Source organism: Engystomops pustulosus, chromosome 7, assembly GCF_040894005.1.
Source record: "Engystomops pustulosus chromosome 7, aEngPut4.maternal, whole genome shotgun sequence".
Lineage (NCBI taxonomy): Eukaryota > Metazoa > Chordata > Amphibia > Anura > Leptodactylidae > Engystomops > Engystomops pustulosus.
Genome location: NC_092417.1, coordinates 26,631,118 through 26,651,883, shown reverse-complemented (window position 1 = coordinate 26,651,883; position 20,766 = coordinate 26,631,118). Strand labels below are relative to the sequence as shown.

At 41.2% G+C, this 20,766-nt stretch overlaps 1 protein-coding gene across 1 annotated transcript; it reads right to left on the bottom strand.

Annotated features, from left to right (window-relative positions):
• Positions 1–22: 22 nt before the first annotated feature.
• Positions 23–20,179, bottom strand: LOC140070154 (embryonic protein UVS.2-like). The gene is made up of 13 exons (XM_072116490.1): positions 19,943–20,179; positions 18,301–19,273; positions 14,761–14,849; positions 11,925–12,036; positions 11,718–11,835; positions 10,725–10,903; positions 9,593–9,674; positions 8,580–8,707; positions 8,381–8,496; positions 6,023–6,248; positions 4,753–4,871; positions 2,995–3,205; positions 23–27 (listed from the first exon to the last, which is right to left on the bottom strand). Exons 1-13 carry the CDS (start codon positions 20,177–20,179, stop codon positions 23–25), a joined length of 2,595 nt encoding a protein of 864 aa, XP_071972591.1.
• Between the last annotated feature and the right edge of the window lie 587 nt (positions 20,180–20,766).

The window sequence follows — 20,766 nt, the reverse complement described above, 5'->3', positions numbered from 1 at the left end:
TCTGGAGTATGTTGATGTCCAGTTAAACTGTAAAGAAAAAAACAAAAAGTTATGTTAGAAATCTAAACAGATCCAAATCTACACATTGGGTTTCATGTGGTTGTTGATGGTATTGGAATAATTTGAAATACAAAGAAGATTTACTACAGGGGATGTCTGGCTTATTAAAATGACTAACTTTACTAGATGAAATATGAAATATAATCCCTGTTCATCAAGTGATTCAGCAGTCCAGGTACTTATGTTGCACTGTGTGCAGACTCTCCATGCTTCTTTGTTTGCATATCTAATCTCTGCTGAATAGCAGGAGCTGTAGTAGTATAATTATCACTCAACCAGCCAACTTCCCCCTCACCTCTTCTTGTCTCTGTAAGAAGGATGGACTGTGAGAAGAAAGATACAGTGGGAGATGCCATAAGGAAGGTTTATAGCAGTGAGAGGAAGCAGTGTATATATGCAGAGGGCAGCATGGATAGTACAGGGACTGGCTGAAGCTATTAAAGGAGGCAAAGACACAGGTACAAATACATGCAGAAACATGTTATATGGAACGGATTTATTGAAATGTGGTCAACTCTTTAAGGACAGTATACTGCATTCAGCTGTGGCACTATAGATAATTCTAATGTTTTTATAGACCCCAGATGACAACTTATCTCTGGAGGCCTCATTCATGGGTCATCCTCACCTGAAGACTTATCTAAAATTATGATTAGTCCACAGGGGGATAAAAACTCACGGTAACCACCTTCTGATAGACAACTAAAAAATTACTGGAGGAGGTTTCCGTGCTGAATCCTTGCTTCTTGGTTTGAAAGGACAATGATGATAAAAAAATTTTCAGCAGGTATTTGGCATGACCTGACCTGACAGAGACTTTTAGAAGCATACTGGGTAATATTGTAAGAAAAAGAGAGATTTCCTCACCCACAGTGTATTGCTGATTCCTGATTCCCTATAACTTATAACGGTAGTCCCCGGGTTACATACAAGATAGACTCTTCAGGTTTGTTCTTAATGTGAATTTGTATGTAAGTTGGAACTGATATATTTTATAATTGCTCCAGACATAATTTTTTTTGCCCTGGTGATTGGATTTTTAACATTTTGTGCTATGTGGGACTAAAGATAACATCCAGAGAGCTTCACCAGAGGTCACAGTGGGCAGTGAGATCTATCTGTAAGGCTACATTCACACACATGCATGGGGGACGTATATACGGCCGACGTATATACGGCCAATATACGTCCCCCATACACTTCTATGGGCTCACGGCCCTGTACGGGAGCGGTACGGTGCCGCACACATGCCTATCATGTCCTATCTTTTCCCGTGATACGGCGCCGTGCGCTGTATCTTCCTATGGAGAGGGGCGGGGGCGAGCAGCGCTCATCCCCTGCTCCTCTCCGCAGCGCCGATGTATGCCCGCCGAACTACGGTACGGCGGGCATACATCGTGTAAATGTAGCATAAGTCAGGTGTTTTTAAGTTGGGGACCGCCTGTACAGATATTGCAAACTCAACCTTCACTTTTTATAGCATAAGACTTTACTGCAGCATGATACTGTTAGAGCAAAAGCCACTAGATGCCTTAAAGAGTCATTCCGAAAAGCCTCAAACAGCCAGAACCTAATGGACCCTAATGTCCTTTTTTCATGTCAGTCACAAGTGGATAAGACAAAAATACCCCTCCTGTCGGTATACAGAAAGCAGTGGTGATCATGTAGACCACTGTGTACCTGCTACAACTTGTTGCTTTAGCTGTGAGGTTGTAGCAGGTAATATATGCCGGTATTGACAGGAGGCACCAAACTGGGGATAAGATGAGCTAGAAGAAGAATTAAGGGGAACACGCGCTCTTAGAACATCGATACATGTGAAGGATAGAGCTCCCCATTTGTGATATGCTCACCTGATGTCATTATGCTCAGTGCATAACAATTGCTATAGATTAGTTCGACATCTCCCGTAACCTTACTGCGGGCCTGTTCTCTTTCCGTACATTTCTCTAGGCCGTTATTGTGAGCAAGGCTGTAGCACAGAAAAAATGGGTGCAGTTTGCCCTGCAGGAGCATATGGGAGATTGGAACTTGCCTAAAGGAAATCTACCAGCAGGATAAAGGATTGTAAACCAAGCACACTGACATACTCATGTGTGCCCCCTCTGGCAGAAGATGCTCTTCTTGTAGCTTTGTATGCCTTTGTTTTTAAGAAAAAGAGGTTTTAAAAGCCTTCAGGGCTCCAAGCTCCATTGACATCTATGTAGTCTGGAGCCCCTGAGGCTCATTTGCGTAATTTGTGAAACCTTTTTATTGTAAAAACAAGGTCCTAAGAAGCTAAAATAAAGACAGAACCTGCCAAAGGGGGCTCTCACCAGTATGTCAGTATGCTTAGTTTACACTCCTTCATCCTGGTGGTAGATTTCCTTTAAAATCTTTCTTTCTTTATTGAGTTGAAAAGGTGTTTCAGTGACCTGACAAAGGGAAAAGTTTCCCCGAAACATGTTGTCAAATCAATTACAGTAAAGATTCTAAATAAGATCAAATCTCCGATATGTTCCAGTGCAGCAAACTGCACTTATGCTCCAGTACTACAGCAAACATCACTAAAAAGCCCCTTTCACTGTGTGCTTATGTCTATGTTAGGTAAATTATACACAATAATAAAAAATTTGGACCATCTCTTTATTGTACTACCATTGTACTGACCCCATTTTATTATGAATAAATTGACAATTGGGTGTTACCATTGGGGTTTATGTCACCACAAAGCCTCACATCGTTCATTCAGTGCAGATATTATATATCCCATTGAATTTTTTCATGTAAAATACAGTTCTAAGAAGATGCTGAGAATTGTTGTTGCATGGAATGCTAGTATTTACTTAATCGTATACCGTACAGTAGGTCATAAGTGATGACACAACCACTTAGCATGTCAATGTTGTATATACATAGTTATATATATGTACTTATTGAGGCTTTGGTACTTACTAAATTTATATGACGCCTTGAACCCTCTCATCTCATTGTATTCATCACTGATCAATGTCAGCCGCAGGGTATTCCCAGAAGAAGTAATGCCAGGGACTTTCTCGGTGCCACAGAATGGACCGTGTACATAGGATCCATCCTGGATCTGTAATTTGTCATATTTACACTTACTATCATACTCCATTTCAAAATCGATAATGCTTAAGGAAATCTGTAACGAAAAGAAAATGTCATTTTAAAGGGGTTATAATAAAAATAATCTCTATTTATATAGCACCATCATATTCTGTAGTGCTTGTAAAATCTACAGGTGGCCAGGGGGGAGGGGCTTTTTTACTTACAGTAGGCGAGTGGTCATGCAGTATAATGAAGATATTAAATCTAACCTGATCGCTTGATAATACGAAGATCAGGCACATAACTACAGGGGTAGCAGCCAAAGCAGCGGTTATGGGGCCCACATTGTCAGAGGGCCCCGGTATCTGGCTATTGGGTGTGTACTGGGATTGCATATGCTGCATATGGTATTGTATGGAAGTGTGTATGTGCTGTATGTGTATTTATGATGTGTATATGCTTCATATGTGTGTGCATATGTGATTTGTATATGCTTCATGCGTGTACATGTTGTATGTATATATGGTGTGCATATACTGTATGTAGGTTTATTTTGTTTATATTAATGTGTGAACATATGAGTGAATACATGTGTATGACTGCTACACACATGTTTGAGTATAGAAATATGTAAATTTATGTAAGGGGGAAGGGACACCAATCTGAAGTTTGTAATGGGGCCCTGCCTCTTCAAGTCATGCCCCTGATTAGGACAATAACTGACTATTGTAGATAGATATTGTAGATAGTTGAAAAAATCTATTGGCAATAAAATGTGGAAAAAAAATATGTAGAATATGATACTACTGTCAAAAAATGGACTATTCTGCAACAAGGTTGACACAGTTTCACTCTTTGGTGCTGATTCTTTGACATATTATGAAAATACATGTTGCATGTGTATCTTATTTGTATCTTTGATTATATAAATTCTAGAATCCAGTATTCAAGGATTGTAGCCCTTATCTTCTTATTTGGCAATTATAAAGGTTATGTACAGTATTTTTCGGACTATAAGCTCCACCGGAGTATAAGGCGCACCATCAATAAATGCCTGCGTAAACGTCTAGCTTCATATTTCAGGCACACCGGAGTATAAGGCGCACCTCATTATAAGGGTGAATGACCAGCAGGTGGCAGACCTGTCCACAGTTCAAGGCAGCTGTTGTCTGTAAGTATGGTTCATATATAAGGCGCACTGGACTATGAGGCGCACCTTTGATTTCTGAGAAAATCAAAGGATTTTTAGTGCGCCTTATAGTCCGAAAAATACGGTAAAGTGAATCATACAAGAATTTGTATGATTCACTTTAGATTTGGCTATTAAATAAATTTCATCAACTAGTGATATTGTAACTTTTCCACAGAGAGGGAACATTGACCAGTTGTCAATTGAAACAATGTAATTTTTCCAAGGGAATCTAAACCTGCACTACAAAATTGGGGTTCCCATTTTAGATTTTTAAGCTGCTCCCTAGTAATATTGTATAGATTTAAAAAAAATATTTGACACATGTATTTTTTCGTTTTTTGGTCCAATGTGTATTTTGTGAGATATTACACTATCCTAACATTTTCGTTACACCTTGTATATACTTATACTGAAAAATTAAAAGATCTTGTATTTTTAAAGAACCTTACCTTCTTTCCGACAGGAGCTGTGATTGTAAAGATGCAATTCAAATCGGACGGATAGGAGACGGGGTAACCTGGCGAAGTAATGTTTCGTTGTGAAGCATAAAATGTTCCTCCACATGGCACTTTGGGGGAAAAACAAGGGCCAGTTCACATCTTATTACATACTCCTGTTCATACTTCATTAGTTTATTAGGTCATAATAACTGATGAAATTGGGGGTAACTCATAAATATTTGATTTCTATTTTAAAGACTCCATTGCCTCACCATTATGTTCTATATTTTCTAATTATTAAAATCTTCAAATAATATAATAGTCTAAATTATTCTAAATTGCTAACAAAGCTTGATTCCTTTTCTTTTATTCTATTCGCCCATTCATGACACAGTGACATTTCTATACAAATGGCTATCCCTGGTAGTTAAAGGAAAACTGACAACAGATTTCCAGATTTAACAAGTTCCCATAGCACTATACTAACTTGTGCCGAAACAGTTGTAGCTGAAAAATGCATAGTTCTTATTCCGAGAAAATTACGTTTGTAAGCCTACCGGGCACCCTGCCTGGGGGAGCAGGGAGCCCCAAGGGTGTGTGCTATTCATGCAAGGCAGTGTGTCTCTTACCTAATGTCTGCTCTTCTCCCTCCTTCCTTCAGTAAAGAGCAGAGGAGGCAGACATGAGGTTGGATAAACACTTCCTTGCATGAATAGCACACACCCTTGGGACACCATCAAACTTCAGGCAGGGTGTCAGGTAGACTTACAAACTTCATTTTCTTGGAATAAGAACTATGCATTTTTTAAGGTAAAAGCAAAGTGGGCAAAAGTTAGTATAGTGTTATGGGAACTTGTTTTTAGACTTATTAAAGGGAACCTTTCAGCAGATATTCACTAGAAAGACATGTCTAATTATATTGATATCCATAGCAGTGTGTCCCACTCCAGGTTCAACCAAAAGAAAACTATTTTATATAAAGAGAACACTGTATCTAGAAAAACTTTGAGAAGGCTGTAGAGAGAGTTTTGTTTCTTCTGATTATGTGGGCCCCAGTTTCTTGGAATTCCTTTAAAGGGCATCTACCCCCAGGATGAAGGACTGTATGCAAATAAGCCTGAGAGGCTCCAGGTTCAATAGGTGTTAATCGAGCCTGGCTCATTTGCATAAAGTCTTTCATCCTGGTGATAGATGCCCTTTAACCTATTGTCAAATAAAAGCAAAAACTAGTTTACCAAATATACAGCAATACAGTAAGTACTTGATTTTTATACTGTACCTGTACTGTATGAAGCTTTGAAGCCGACCCCAGCAACACTGCTATCACTGGAGAACTCCACCAGTAATTGGTTTGTAGATGCAACAATTGGAGGGATCTGCCCAGTCCCACAAGTTCTGTCCAGTAACAGTGGAGATCTTTTAGTGGGACCATCATAGATCTTCATGTAGTCAGACATGCAATTATCTGATGACTGGACATCAAAGGCATCAAAGTTCAATGCAACCTAAAAGGAACAATAATAAATATACAATCTGATGAATGAGACACCAATAGAGTCCATAACTAACCTCAAACCGGCATCTGTTCAAACAGGTTTTTCAGCAACAGGAAGCTGCAGCAGAGGAAGTAAGGGTTGTTTCCTTTTGCCCCTCCCGCACCCCTCTAGAACTCTGGGAAACCCCCTCATGTGATGTACACAAAAAACACAGATTAGCTTTAAAAATCTTACATTTTGAAGTGATCATAATACTCACCTACTTGGTCCAATGTCCCTCTCTACTTCCCAAATTATGAATGATGTCCTGACAAAGGAGCTTACCAAGGTTATTGTCATAAATTGTCTGAAGTGTAGAGTTGGAATGAGACCAGACAACATCATAAATGAAGTTGATAGTGTTACATTTTCAGTTCAGATTTGTGTTAAGTGGGCAAAACCTTAAGTTATCAAAGTTATGATAGAAGTATATTGGGTTACCAAAAAGCAATATTGTAGTCATGGTTTATACAAGGTCTCAGTTTTAGATTTAAAAATGAACATTCTTACACAGTATAGTAACTGCGATGGACCATGAGGACATGTTCAGTTATTTCAAATGATAGCATAATTTAGATCCCCTAATCAATTTCTGATCCTTATGGCCTTTTTCCCGCCACCTAGACCTGGTATAGAACATCACCAGAGGCGACATGAGAACTGTCAATCTGTGGAATAGCCGAGCTCAGGCGCTGGTCACAGCAGGGACAGCAGAGAGCTTCAAGAAGGGTCTAGATTAGAGATGAGCGAGTATACTCGTCCGAGCTTGATGCTCGTTCGAGTATTAAGGTACTCGAAACGGCTCGTTGCTCGGACGAGTATTTCCCCTGCTCGAGATCGAGCATTTAATTAAACAAACACAGTGAAGAACAATGAAGAATAGAATAAAAACAGTGAACACAGTGAACACAGGATCATTTAAGTGAAGAACACAGTGAAGAATAGAGTACAGATGTTCTGCACATCTGCTTACTTGTCGGAAGATACACGCGGAACGGCAGCAGGGAGACATCGCACAGCAGGGAGACATCTGGCGCAGCAGAGACACATCTGGCGCAGCAGAGACACATCTGGCGCAGCAGAGACACATCGGGCGCAGCAGGGAGACATCGCGCGCAGCAGGGAGACATCGCGCGCAGCAGGGAGACATCGGGCACCACGGAGACATCGGGCAGCAGGCAGACATCGGGCACCAGGGAGACATCGGGCAGCAGGGAGACATCGGGGAGACTTCAGTGGAAGAAGAGGAGCGGATCCCGGCACAGCGTATCTCCTCTCCCGACAAGTAAGCAGATGTGCCGAACAACTGTAATCTATTCTTCACTGTGTTCTTCACTGTGTTTTTCACTTAAATGATCCTGTGTTCACTGTTTTTATTCTATTCTTCACTGTTCTTCACATCTGATAACTTGTCGGGAGATAATATACGCGCGGAACAGTGAAGAATAGATTGCAGATGTTTGCATACATCTGATAACTTATCAGAAGACATTCTTTTTCAATTAAATAACACATTTTATTCCCGAACCATGGTCCCTTTGAAAAATGCTCGAGTCTCCCATTGACTTCAATGGGGCTCGTTATTCGAGACGAGCACTCGAGCATCTGGAAAAGTTCGTCTCGAATAACGAGCACCCGAGCATTTTAGTGCTCGCTCATCTCTAGTCTAGATGTCTTTTTACACCTAAATGACATTGATGGTTATGTTATATAGAATTGTTTCCCTTAAATCCCTTCCTCATCCAATCCCTTCCCTTCCTTGTTTAAACTTGATGGACATGTGTCTTTTTTCAACCGTATAGACTATGATCTTCCTGCAGCTAGATCATCCCTACCAGAATATCATCCATATCACAATGCACTATATTTTAATATCCACTGATTTGTGCCCTTTGGGTTTCAGAATTTCAACTTTGAATATTGAAAACCATGGTCATCCACAGCCCAGATCAGAGAAAAACATTATTAGAAAGATTAGTGTTTTGGTTCTCCTTCCTAAAATACCAAAATATTTTATTTTGATGAAAAAAATAAAAGTTCCAAGTTCAACAGTGAAAGAACTTTGGTTCTATTTGAAAGGTTTTTCCTCATCATCGCTGTACCTGATCTGATGGTGTTCTGATCAGCCAGACACAGTTGGCACCATGGGGGTAGGCTGATGGGTAATTTGCCGAGGTCAAACTTCCATTTTTATTATTAAGTAAATTGGAACAGACATCTATATGGGAAAAAAAACATCATTGAAAAAAGATCAGCCTATTAGTGTTGTATTGTATAGAGGCGATAGGTATCATAACTTACCACATTGGTACAATCTGTTGATTTTAGAAACATCTAAAATACTCATTCCATCTCTTTGTCCAATTGGAATGTTTGGATTAGGTTTTGGCTCAATGGTGGGTTTTCCTAACGTGGTAGTGAATGCATATCTAGTGATTAAGTCAAAAACAAGTAAGATCATGAAAATAAATGAATCCATATATAAAACAAATTAGATTATCAGATTATCTGTTTTAAAAAGCTAAGGTCTCTTTCACTTCTGGCCTTGTTTTTCATTTCTGTGGTTTAGTGATTTCACAGATGCATCACTGAGCCATTGTTTTCTATTGATGTTTTCACGTGAGCTTTTTTTCCCCACTGATCTGTTGTCCATGGAAAAGTTTTTGAAACCTTGCTGTTCTTTTACCCCGATTTGGGTCATGAAGGCAATAGAAGTCTATCGGGCAAATTTACTTACCCGGTCCTGTCGCGATCCGCGATCCGGACAGTCTGACGAATATGAAGTCCGGCGCGATTCACAAAGCTTGTGCGCCTGAGTTCCTGCATCTGTCGCTTCCCCGCCAAGGTGCGATGGAGTTCACCTTCTTCTTCCCGTTGTTTGTAAGTGCGTGTCTTGCGACACGCAATTTGAAATGTTAAATCCCGCACGTTGTCCGAACCCGTTGGGTTGTCCGACGGCCCGCCCCCCAATTTGTGTTGCGTGTAAGCCGTCGCCAATGCTCCAAATTCCAATCGCGTGCGATCCCAAAATCCCCTGTTAAATGCGCCGCAAAATGGAAATTGTCGGTAAACTCGATGAAAATGTGCTCCGCGGACCTTAGTAAATGAGCCCCTATGGGTCCACATAAAAACTGATGACAGCTCTAGCTCCAGCAAATGCCTCATCCCTATTGGGCTTCAATGTAGCTAGGGGGTATGCATAATTCTTGGTCACTGGTGTGCAAACTGTGATAATTGCCCCAGATTTTTTAGCCTTGAAAACCCCTTTAAAGTAACCATATATTATTATACTTGTCAATAAATATTGAACTTACTTGTTATAATGCATCACTGATCCGTAGTCATACTCGAGACCAAGATTATTGGTGACGCCTTTGTTAAAATTTCTAACATTACCTATAACATTAATTACAAATGATCAATATTAGAGATGAGCGAGTATACTCGTCCGAGCTTGATGCTCGTTCGAGTATTAAGGTACTCGAGACGGCTCGTTGCTCGGACGAGTATTTCCCCTGCTCGAGATCGAGCATTTAATTAAAAAAACACAGTGAAGAACAATGAAGAATAGAATAAAAACAGTGAACACAGTGAACACAGGATCATTTAAGTGAAAAACACAGTGAAGAACACAGTGAAGAATAGATTACAGATGTTCGGCACATCTGTTTACTTGTCGGAAGATACGCGCGGAACGGTGCGAACAAAATAGTATGTGAAGAACAATATATATGTGTGAAGAACACGGTGAGCAGCACAGAGACATGGGGCAGCGGCAGCACGGAGACATCAGGGAGCGGCACGGAGACATAGGGGCACGGAGACATCGGGGCACGGAGACATCGAGGGGCACGGAGACATCGAGGGGCACGGAGACATCGAGGGGCACGGAGACATCGAGGGGCACGGAGACATCGAGGGGCACGGAGACATCGAGGGGCACGGAGACATCGAGGGGCACGGAGACATCGGGGAGACTTCAGTGGAAGAAGAGCAGCGGATCCCGGGACAGCGTATCTCCCGACAAGTAAGCAGATGTGCAGAACATCTGCAATCTATTCTTCACTGTGTTTTTCACTTAAATGATCCTGTGTTCACTGTTTTTATTCTATTCTTCACTGTTCTTCACATCTGTTAACTTGTCGGGAGATAATATACGCGCGGAACAGTGAAGAATAGATTGCAGATGTTTGCATACATCTGCTAACTTATCAGAAGACATTCTTTTTCAATTAATTAACACATTTTATTCCCGAACCATGGTCCCTTTGAAAAATGCTCGAGTCTCCCATTGACTTCAATGGGGCTCGTTATTCGAGACGAGCACTCGAGCATCTGGAAAAGTTCGTCTCGAATAACGAGCACTCGAGCATTTTAGTGCTCGCTCATCTCTAATCAATATCAATGCCAAAAAAATACAGATAATATTCATGGTGAGGGCATTACCTGGTGCAATATTCTGGAAATTAATGGTGACATAATCATCTCGATCACTTCGGGTATGTTCATGGACAAACCCCAGGACATGGCTCAGCTCATGCTGTATTACTCCTCTGTGCATACAACCGTTAACATCTAACACCACTGTCTGATCTCCACCTATTCTCCCGATTCGTGATGCACACCTGAATATTCACAGAAAATAAGGCTTTAATTAGGAAGCGGCCAAAATAGTTGTTGGGTATAAGTAATGGTGTTAATATTAAATATTAAAAGTAATTATTGATGTTAATATGATATTTATATACCAGGGATATAAATTAATGGATTTAATTGTACTAAAGTTCTGCAATTGTAACCTTGTGCTGTTTTCATGACATGAAACACGAGGAAGTGTTGAAATAAGTACATTTCTCTATTCTTACTACTGTTCAGGGTAGCTTAACACTACAGCCAAATTACAAGTTTTAGGTCCAGCTCACACCTGTATTGTAAATCATTAAAATCTAATTGTTTAAGCTCCATTTTGTGACTAATGACATTGAGTTTTGTTATACAGGCGGTCCCCTACTTAAGAACACCCGACTTACAGACGACCCCTATTTACAAACGGACCTCTGGATATTGGTAATTTACTGTACTTTAGTCCCAGGCTACAATAATCAGCTATAACAGTTATCACAGGTGTCTGTAATGAAGCTTTATTGTTAATCCTGGTTCTTATGACAATCCAACATTTTTAAAATATAATTGTCACAGAGATAAAAAAAATTCTGGATAACATTACAATTATAAAAGATACAGTTCCGACTTACATACAAACTCAACTTAAGGACAAAAATACAGAACCTATCTTGTACGTAACCCAGGAACTGCCTGTATTCATTTATTTATAGCATCATTGGTTTTTGTATCAGACGTTCAGATAAGATACAATTGACTGTAACATTCAATCACATTAGTCATTCAATCTTGAAGAAACCTCAAATATGGACCTACCCCGTGGAAGACTCAATGTTAATATAATCATATTCTTTTGTCCGAGGAACAAATCTCACACATGTAAGTGATTCATATTCATCCATTGCAGCCTGAAACAGCCTGAGATGGGCGTCAGCTGGGGGTAAGAAAAATGTATACATGGTGAAAAAAATGGTAGAGTGTTTATAAAGAATTTACATAGAATATATGCAAGAAACAACTTACTATATTTAGAGGACAGAACATAGGGCACATCAATGGTCCCTCTGGCAGATTTGGGCCACAAGCATTCTGTACACGCCGCAGCACTGCGTCCCTTTTGAACTATTATGTCTCCCTCATCAAAGTTTGTGAAGGTTGCTATATCAAGAAGAGAGTGACAATATCATTATATCCACTTTACAAATTATACATTTAGGTCTAATAATTGGCTCATCTATGATGTTATCAAGCCTTTCCGGAGCCCAACACTCTTTGTCATGCAGTGCCCATTGAACATGTGCTTGTAAAGGGCAACTCTTATTCACATACAGTTGCACATTCATAGAGTATAAATGTGACAACCACCTGTAGAACTTCTTCTGGTACTATCCCCCTCCCCCCAACACACTTAGAGGAAACCTACCATGAGGAATCTACCATCAGAAGTAGATCCAACTTTGTCCTAATGTGTCATTTAATAATATTGGAAAATAACCTAACTTGACTACTAGGGCGTGTACTAGCCTGTCCGGCAACGGGGAACTAAAGCTACTCCACGCCCCAGTAGCATCTGCTGTTAATTTGCATATTACTAAAATAAAGTTGTTAACAAGTTAGGTTAAGTTCTCAAATTATTACATTAGAGATTAAGGGAGAGGCAAGAAGAAGGAATTTGGCCATCAATTCTACTTCTGATGGTAGATTCTTTGAGGAAGATTTCCTTTAAATCAGCAGAATATAACAGGTGAAGTGCTAGCAAGCAAATTTGCAGGGCAACACAGCTTAGCAGTAATTTACTTCGTTGGAATAATGGAATACATAAGGGGGGCTCTTATCAAGTCTTGGGCAATCATCATGGCTTTTTTCCACCTCTAGGCCCCTTTTTGAAATGTGGTTAAGGAGGGGTGGGGCCCACCAAATTTCATCAAGGTACATGATCATGCACTATGGGGCTTTTTTACTAAGGGTTCACAGATCGCACTTTTGTCAGAATTTAAAAATCTTTGGGATGTGTGCCGCTGTGACAGGTATTTAGAAGGGGACTGTGTCGCATCTGATCAGATTTCGGCGCATTGGCGCAGGCTTGCATGCGACAGAAATCGGGGGGCAGGCCGTCAGACGATCCGACTGATTCGGACTTAGAGAAGAATTTAAGATTAAAATTCTGTCGCAAGACAATGCACTTAGATGCACTGGAAAGAAGATGGACCTCCGGCGGACCTGAGCGGGGAAGCGACAGATGTAGAAAATCGGGCGCACAATCGCAGCAAAGTTCAATCTCGTCGGACAACGCACAGCAGGGTTCGCGCAGGACCGAGTAAATAAATGTGCCTCAATGTGGCATATTTATCAATCCTTGAAATAATAGCAAATGCTAGCTTATTGCTAGCACTTGCGATTATTTAGCCCAATTCGTCACCTTCACTCCAGTGGGGTGTGAAGGAGCGTAAAGGGGGGGGGGCATTACTGTCCTTCCACACTCCCTGCAGCCGGCAACTTTTCACATGTGATAAGTCACCGGCTGCATTTATTTCTACACCAGACAGGGCCTGGCAGAGAAATAAATGCTGCACACCCCTCTGCCAGATACATCAAGAGGCTTCAGCCTCTTTAAAGTAAACATTTCACCAGGAATGTCATTTTTTGCTGGCTAGAATTTCCAATAGCCCACAGTATGATATGCTGCTTTTAAAAATGCCTTTGTCAACATTCTGAATACAGCCACTACTTTATAAAACTTTATTTCACATTATCTGGATTTCCTGCCAGCAGCGGGTGGTGAGTGCTGGTGGGGAGGAGGGAGGTTTACAGCTGAAGCAACCTGTCTCTCAGTTTCCTGAAGTCAGCCAGGTAATGTGAAACTGTTTTTAAGTTTTAAGTATTGGCAGTATTCAAAATGCTGACAAAGTCAGCATCGCAAAGGCTATTGGAACGAGTTACCAGCTAAAAATGAAATTTCTTGTGACAGGTTTCCTTTACATGAAGGTTTAATATACAAAAGCATGAAGCTTACATGAGTCAATAAAATAAAAAAGGGTAAAATTGTGATTACTACCTGGGCACGTGAGAGGGTGACAGCTAATCCTATGCATCGGGACCAATGTAGTATGATTGGTGCTGTACACCAGATCTGTTGTGGGATAGATTTTTGCTGCAATTTGCACAAGTTTAGCACATCTCATGGTGCATTTGGCTGGCCAAGACACAACCGCCCTGGCCAGCCGTGTTACACGTCTTTGGTGCAAAAAGGCAGAAAAGTGTGTACCTGAAATTAGAACTATTTCCTGCCTTGGTGAGCTGAACTATTAAAATGTATCCCAATCACTAACACCCTGAATCTGTGCTGGCACCTATTGCAGGTGTTTATTGATTAAATGCCACAGGCAAAGTTGCCAGAGCCCTTTAAATCACTACCACCATCCGCTCTTACTTTGCGGTTAGATTCTGCTCAACATTAGATGTCTGCCAAAATACTACCACATAAGGCATAATACAATGGCCCCAATGTTCTTCCTTATTCTTCCTAATTCCTAATATGGCTGACAAGTAGATAATCATAATTCAACACATATTGTACCAAACACTGATATGAAATTTGAACCAGGGTTTCTGATATTTATTTCATTGGTTTTTGTTGGCTCCTGAGATGTTACTCCATTTTCTTCTTTACTGGACTGAAATTGTGTAATATTCTGTGACTTTTTATTTTTGTAAATGACGCAGTTGATACATTTGAAGAAATCAGCTAAACGTGCCGACTTTCACGAACACATATCTGTAAAAATTGGTATACATTTTGTTTTATATTCAGATTTCCTATTTTTACCACTTTTTACACCAGTAAATATTTGAGAATAACTTTCATAACATTACAGAAGCTTTTACCTTGGTTGGCTTTGATTATCTTTTCAAAGGTTCCCTGAGGTTTCTCATCCTTTAGAGCTGCAACTAAAAACATAATGTACCATAAAATCATGATGTGTTATATAATTATTTTCATAATATGATACATGCCCAAAATAAGACAAATGAACTTTCAAACATTCAATTGAAGATAAATAATGAAATGAGTAATTTTCAATGTTGATAAATGTCACTTTGATAGACTTTGTAGTAATATGTCTCATGTATAGTGCGTCTACACAAGAATCAAAGGCCCAATGTCATTAGATATTAATGTATAAGCGAATGTACCAAATTAGTTCCCCACAATGGAAACAGAAATGCCACAGTAATTTATAATAATTATAATGGATCCTGTAACACAGTAGCTCAGCCGGCCTAAAATTTATAGAGGATGAAGGAGTAGTGGATAATCACAGCTAGCAGAAACGGCTCTGTTTTTATACGGCCATGTGTTGCTGTGCTGAAGCATCCTGAGATTGATAGAAAAGCAGAAAAAAAGAATGGAAAATGTGGTCTTCAGTTAAGGAAGGAGCTGGGAAGAGTTAAAGTCGTGTAAACACTGGACTCTCTTCTTAAACTTGATCACATTGAAAATATTTAAAGGAAATCTATATTCAAAATCCATCATGATCACCCAGAGATACTTATAGATCCAGGCATCTTGACTGTGGTAATCTTCTTATGTTTGTTATGGCCTCCTTCCTTCTAAAATCAGCTTTTGTAATTATGCTAGTGAACAAGAAGGGCTCCTGGGAATCTATAACATGGAGGAGCTCTGGTAATATCCATTATTTTAAAAGTTGATTACAAGAAGGAAAAAGGCCATGGATAATAAATATAAAAAGATTAATGGTAAATGTTCTTTCACCTCTTGACGCCCATGTAAATTAACGGTGTCATTAAGGCTTTATGGAGAGCTTAAGGGGTGGGCACTCTCTGCTCAACCATGGAACCTAAAAGTGTGCCACATGGGCGTCACCATCTATAAATTGTGATGGACTCCACCATGGTGATGGATTGGAATGTAGGTCGGCATGGGAGCCTCTTAAAGGCATTTTTATTTGCCATTCTATAAGGCATAACCTTATTGTATAAGTGATCAGACAACTCATGGTCCAAATAACCTAGGGGACCTGAAATGATAGCGTTTTAATGGTACAAACTTATTTTGTGTGTCCTATGTAGAATATTTTTTTTCATGTAATTTATGGCTAATTAAGAACTAATTTTTAGTTTTATTTGAGGATTAACGTTTTATTGTTTGGGGTTAACAAACATTTTTCAGTAGATTATACATTGTATAATTGGATTATACATTTTTTTTTTTTTATCAACTCTTTATTTTTGTATTTTTTCAATAGAAACAAAAATATACATCGAAATGCAGAAAAAGTACATAAAAGAACCGAGGGGAGTACAGGATTCCACAGTAGCAAAACATAGTAAACAAGAAAAGAAAGAACAAAAAAAAAAAAAAAAAAAAAGAAATCAAGTAACAACCGTCACATATAATAAGTATTTCTTATAGCACAGCATAGATATGATAGCATCCCAAGTAGTGTAATTACTCATTAACATCAGGAAATCAATCTAGCGTTATATGCGTCCCATTGAGTCCAGGTCTTTTCGAATTTATCACAAGTGTGACGAAGCACAGCGGTAATATATTCCATTGATCGGAGATCACGAAGTCGTGCATATAATTCCAACAATGATGGAGGGGCGGACCGTCTCCAATTCAATGATATTAAACACTTTGCTGCCGTAACTATATGTAGGAACAACCTGGCACTCGGACCCCTAAGAGAGCTGGGATATAGATTGAGTATATAGATTTCAGGGTCCAGTGGGACTTGCACATTGAGGATCCCTCCAACAAGGGACCTGACCTCCAGCCAAAAATGAATCAGGGCAGGGCAACTCCAAAAGATATGGAAGAGTGTAGCGTCAGGCCCTCCACACCTCCAGCATAAATTAGGAACTGACGGGTAAAATCTATGTAAGAGCTCAGGGGTGCGGTACCAATTTAATAAAATTTTTAGTTGGTTCTCCTTATAGAGAGTGCAGATAGACGTTTGTCGTGCTCTCGTCCAGATATTCTGCCACTGGTCAAGGGTAAGACGTTTACCCAACCATGTTTCCCACCTATTCATATAGGGATGTGATATATTTGTCCGCTCATTGAGAATGGAGTACAGGCTGGAGATCAAGCCCTTTGTAGAAGGACCCTCCGCGCAAATCACTTCGAATGGGGTAGGTCTGGGGGTAGGTTCGGCCCCCAGAACAGATGAAATAAAATGTTTAATCTGTTGATAGGTAAAATCCGCACCCACCAAGCAAGGATGTTTGTCAATTAGCGCCCTTAATGGGAGTATCTTGCGTGTGAGGGGATTTAACAGGGTCCGTATTTGAAAGGTGCCTGCCTGCACCCAAGGTCTGTAACTGCTAGTGAGACTATCTGGAAGATGTGATGTAAAAAGTATTGGGGTAAGCAACGACTGCATAGAAGCCAACTGAAAACGTATCCTACATCTGTACCAAATATCACGGGTAAACTGCATAGGGCCTAAAAGTGTCGGCACCAAGCCTACTGGTGGAGGGCCCCATATCAACACAGCCGGGTGTATCGGGGCCAACCATAGTTTCTCAAGTTCGGTCCATCGGCTATATGCACACATTGTTGACCAGGAGGCGATGTGACGGAGATGGGTCGCTAGATAATAAAGTTTAATATCAGGGAGGGCTAATCCTCCGCTGGTGACCCCCGCCGTCAACACCGTTTTAGAGATCCTGTGACTCCTACCCCCCCACACAAACCCCAGACACATAGACTGTAACCTGCCCAGGACTGCCATTGGGACCACTACCGGAAGAGTCTCGAACAGATATAAAAGCTTTGGCAAGATAGACATCTTAATAGCCGCTATACGTCCCAGTAATGATATATGTAGAGACTGCCACTTAGTTAAGAGGTCCTGGACTTCTTTAATCATTGGTGGGAAGTTAGCTGCGTATAGAGTCTTATAGGATTGAGTTATTCGGACTCCTAAATACCTCAGTGATTCTGTTTGCCACGTGTATTTGAATGAGCCCCTAAGGGCCGCCAGCTCGTCTGGGGGGACATTTATAGGGAGGGCCTCGGTCTTATGACTGTTAATCTTATATCCAGAGAGGTGACTATACACATTCAATATTTTATGAAGATTTGGGAGACTTATTATAGGATTTGTAAGCGTAAGAAGTACATCATCAGCGAAGAGGGAGATCTTGAATTGTTTGTCCCTGACTCTTATCCCCGTCACATCCACTGATGCTCGAATGTACGCTGCCAAGGGCTCAATGCTCAGCACATATAACAGGGGGGAGAGAGGGCATCCCTGTCTGGTGCCATTGCGGATATGAAAAAAACGGGAATTTGCATGAGGAAGGCGTATCGCTGCGCTAGGGATAGAGTATAGTCCCTGCAGGGCTTGCAGGAATGGGCCCCTCATACCAAACTGCCGTAAAGTCGCCATCATAAATCCCCAGTCCAGGCGATCAAACGCCTTTTTCGCGTCTAGACTGAGGAGAAGAGCACTTCCATCCGTTTTCCTAATGACCTCCAGCAAGTCAGCTAATCTCCTGGTATTGTCTCCCGCTTGCCTGTAGCATACAAAGCCCACCTGATCTTTATGTATTAACTGCGGGAGCCAGTCCCCCAACCTATTCGCCAATATTTTAGTAAAAATCTTCAGGTCGGAGTTCAATAAGGATATAGGACGGTAGCTGGTACAATCTAGGGAGTCTTTTCCTGGTTTCGGAATCACCGTTATAAAGGATCTTAGCATAGCCTCAGGGATTGGGGTGCCAGTCATAAAAGCATTAAACAATTTAACCATATAGGGGGTCAGGATATCTAAGTATGTTTTAAAATAAGCATATGGGAGGCCATCAGGGCCTGGGGATTTCCCATTCGGAAGTTCCTTCACCACTTCTCGTAGTTCCTCCTCTGAGATTTCTTGGTTCAATGCGTCCAAAGCAGTGGAGGATAATTTAGGGAGACTACAATCATTAAGATACTGTTCCAAGGTCATCCCTTGGGCTTGTGAGCATGAGGGAGGACGGGCAGGAAGATTGTACAGGTCACGATAATATGATTCAAATATCTGTGCTATCTTCTCTGGGTTGTAATGGACAGTTCCTGTACCATCCCTGAGGCTATGTGGGTTAGATGCCGCCGTCCTATCCTGGAGTTGGCGAGCTAGCAGCGTGTGTGCCCTATTACCGTACTCGTAAAAACGCTGACGAGAGTATCGGAGCAACTTTTCTGCCCCCACCAAATCTATTTCCCGAAGTTGGGCCCGAGTAGCTAAAACCTTTTGTAAAATTGTAAGTGAAGGGCGAGTCACTAATTTGCTTTCTAAGTCCCTAAGTTCCTTCACACACTGCTGTCGCACCGCCTCCACCGCCTTCTTTTTATAGGCCGCCTGAGATATGGCATACCCACAATACACTACTTTATGTGCTTCCCACAATACAGGCAATGAGGGGGCCGACGGGGAGTTATCTGCAAAATACTGAATTAGAGAGGTACGTAGCGCCTCCTTTGTGATTTTATGAGACAAGAGTGTCTCGTTAAGTCTCCAATGGAGGGGACGAGGTGGGGGATTTACAAATGACAGTTCGACCGTAACCGGAGCATGGTCCGACCAGGTAATTAACCCTATGTCTGCAGAATGTAAAGTTCGGAGCACCGAGACCTCTCCGAGAAAGAAATCTATACGTGTATGTGTCTTATGTGGGGGCGAATAAAAGGAGTATCCCCGAGCTGTAGGGTTATCTACCCGCCATAAATCAAAAAGATCATTTCTGCGAACCAATTTCCTGAAGCCTAATGAGAGCCTACTTTGCTGTTGTGATGGGGGGGTATCCTGTATGGACATGCGATCTCGAACCTCAGAAAATATAACATTAAAATCTCCTCCTATCAATGATGGCACCGACCGATATTGGGCTAAATGAGAAAGAACCCTTGATAAAAATCCCAATTGTCCGGAGTTCGGGGAGTATATATTACATAAAACAAGCTGGCGTCCCCCAAGGGCTCCCCTCAGAATAATAAACCGTCCTTCTGGGTCTGAGTAAGTGTCCTGTACCCGGAAAGAGCAGGAGCGGGATATCAGAATTGCCACCCCCGCCGTCTTTGTTGCTGCAGTAGCCTGAAAGCTCTGAGGATAGTCTCTCCTAATAAATCTAAATGATCCTGAAGCCGTCAGGTGGGTTTCCTGTAAGAACGCTATATCTGGTTTGAGTCTTTTCAGCTCCTGCAGCAACAACTGACGCTTGGAGTTAGAATTCAGCCCTTTGACATTTAACGTAACAATCTTAACCATTTTTTACAATGTGTGGTTGAGTTAGGTGTGATCCTCAAGCATGGACGAGGTGCAGTGCAGAGAGTGCCAGGTTGTTTCCTACGCTCAGATGGCATCATATGATACATGTACATACTTAATGTGACATCAACAATATGAACAATCAACAGTACAGTGAAAATGAAAATTACAGATCCAACAAAAACATTTTTGATTACATGCCTCAGACTACATGCAGGGCCTAAAATGCCCAACATGGAGTCCAAGAATCGGGTGATGCCTCCCGATGTGCCAGAGTCCCGAATCCGGGACCAACACACAGGGAGGCAGACTAACCCAGTAGGGGGTGGCGTATCAGACATCAAACCTTCAACCCGCCAAAAAAAGTAAAAAGAACCAACAGTTTGAAACCGACCACCTCGGGCCTGCCTTATTCACACAAAAAGGATACCATGGGTAACAAACAGCTACCATCTTGCTGGTGGTCAAAACCACTAAGGCTCCTCACGAATCTTGTGACTCTTCGTCCTAGTTTCTGGGGCCTTTTGGTGTTGTGCGCAGGCGAGCAAAGGACGGAGAAGATCCAGATGGCTCCGGGGATCTCCTCT